This window comes from Nestor notabilis, unplaced genomic scaffold (genome assembly GCF_000696875.1).
Source record: "Nestor notabilis isolate BGI_N333 unplaced genomic scaffold, ASM69687v1 scaffold32808, whole genome shotgun sequence".
Lineage (NCBI taxonomy): Eukaryota > Metazoa > Chordata > Aves > Psittaciformes > Psittacidae > Nestor > Nestor notabilis.
This window is the reverse complement of record NW_009941228.1, coordinates 11,814-14,142: the sequence shown is the minus strand read 5'-3', so window position 1 is coordinate 14,142 and position 2,329 is coordinate 11,814. Positions and strand designations below refer to the sequence as shown.

The following is a 2,329-nucleotide window of genomic DNA, read 5'->3' as shown; positions in this document are numbered from 1 at the left end:
GGTAGTGCTGCGGGGCAGGAAACATGGTAGAAGGTAAAGGACACCAGTTGTGTGTTACAGACACACAACAGTCTGTGAGACCCCGAGGGATAAATCTGATCATTGATCCAAAGAGGGGGTGTCGGTGGTACAGGGGAGATTAGTTCTGAGGTAAAGTGTTACTAACTGCTAAAAATGCCCCCAAAATGGATTGTTACTTGTTTGCTGTGAGGGTTTTTCTTTCCTTTCCCTCTGGGAAGCTGTTGGAGTGGGGTGGGCAGGCCCATGGCTTGCACAGCATTCCCTGCCGGCGTGCGGCCGTCGGTACTCGCAGAGCTTAAGCAAGATTAAAAATGCTTATTCAACTTGCTGTCCCTTTGCCAATACCCCTGTGGCTTCATAAGCAGCATGTTCCTGGGAGAGGCAGGCGGTGCAGGGCAGAGATGTCCTTATTCAAAGTGATATTCTTGTAGACCTCGGACTCAATAAATCATTTACTTGAACGCTGATGTGATGAGCTGAATTGAAGGAAGAACGTGAGTTTGAATCCTGGATTAGGAGCAAGTTGGTACCAGAACAGTGGGAGGGGTGGGGGTATTTTTGTATTTCAAGTAAACTGAGCTGCTTCAAGATACTCAAATATCAAACCAGTCTCTCCATGTTGTGCCCGTGGTAAGTACTGGGGGGATTGAAGACTTTGGATGGCTTCAGCCTCCTCGTCACAGAGCCTGTGCAGCAATGGTCTCACCACCACAGTCATGTCCTGGCTTTGAAAAGGCTGGTTTATGACAAGAGTTTTGTTTTCCTGTGTATGATCCATGAGCTCTATAAGGGTTGGAACTTTATAAGGAACTTCAGGCAAGCAGAACAGTATATAAATACTAAATGCCATTTTCTTGAGCTAAAGGTATGTTCTTGATTAACTCAGGATTCAAACATTACCAATCATCATTCCAACTGTTGTGCCATTTCCCGAGATGCTCTTTTATGGCTCTTCTGTTCACAGAAGCTATCTGGAAGGCAGCCTTCTGGCAAATGGTGCCTTACTGGGAGCAGAAGAGCTTAGCAGGTATTTCCCTGACCGCAATATTGGAATCTTTGTGGCCACCTGGAACATGCAGGGTCAGAAGGTACGTGCCCAGAAGTCTCTGCAGGTCTTTTGGCAGTGATGAAGTTACCCCATCCTTACTGCAAGGACTGGCGTGGTGGGTTTTCCTGTTCGTGACTGTGCTCCTTGTCAACCCGAGTTCATTGTCTTGCTCCAGTGATGAGGCCCTCTCATGTGTGTTTACTTTGGTGAGAGTGCATTGTAACGGGGTTCCTGAGATACTGGTCATGAAAACAGGGACCTCTCTGGCTTTTTGTGGCAGCTCCTTAACACTCCATTACAGTTAGGGTCATATGAAGATGACTGATGATTCTGTGCTTATGATGAGAAAGTCCCTGATACTCAGCCTCCTGCCTACATCTTTATGTAGCCTATGAATTCAGGATTGATTCTGCCAGGTGACTGAAGAGCCCTGCTTGGAGGAACACAGACAACCCCTGGGCGGTTCAGGAAATAGCCTACAAACTTGGTAAAAGCATCAATGGAAGTCCGAAAATGCCTGTTACTGACCCGCGTGGCTGATATTTGGTTACTGCTGCAGTGACAGCAGCTGAAGTCTGCCTTTGGGAAGGAGACGCCTCAGTACTATCGCTTAACCTGGGTTTTGAAGCCTGAGTTGTTTGCATATGCTGTGGAACTGAGAGCTTAGCCTGGACTTTTCTTGTACTTTTCTAGTGAATTCTTGCATAACTAATACTGCTGTTTTATCTTTATTAATAACAGGAACTTCCATTGAATCTGGATGACTTCTTATTACCAACAGATCCTGACTATGCCCAGGACATGTATGTCATTGGGGTTCAAGAAGGCTGTCCAGACAGGTAGCAAAACCAATGTAATGAACCATCCTCTTTTATTGCTAATTAATTCCTTTGTTTTAATTACTCTGGAAATAGTCTCCATCATACTCTTAGTATTGTCAATAAACAGCCCATTTAATAAGACTGAATTCCCTTGCGTGAGCACCACGGGAAGTGAGTTTGGGAGGCAAATGTCACAATAATCTATAAATGTAGACCTTGGTGCTATTTTCGGGCAGGTAACAGCAAAAGTCCATCTGAATTCTGTGAGCTGGCCATGAGCGAGCTCACGTTGGCTGTTGGCATTAGTGGCCACATGCTCAGCAGTGTTACATGCTTCCAGTTTCTAGCATGTCTGAGGTTGACCAACCCTGGAGGAGAGGTTGAAGCCTCATGTCAGACTCTGCTTTTTTGGGGTATTTCCCAGTGGGAGCCTCTTTCC

The 2,329-nt window shown here is 45.9% G+C and overlaps 1 protein-coding gene across 1 annotated transcript in view; it reads left to right on the top strand.

Moving 5' to 3' along the window:
* INPP5E (inositol polyphosphate-5-phosphatase, 72 kDa) overlaps positions 1-2,329 on the top strand; it is an 8,825-nt gene that overhangs the window by 1,516 nt on the left and 4,980 nt on the right. The window contains exons 2-3 of the mRNA XM_010020762.1: positions 986-1,109; positions 1,811-1,908. Coding sequence (XP_010019064.1) covers positions 986-1,109; positions 1,811-1,908 — 222 coding nt within the window. The remainder of the gene's footprint in view (positions 1-985; positions 1,110-1,810; positions 1,909-2,329) is intronic.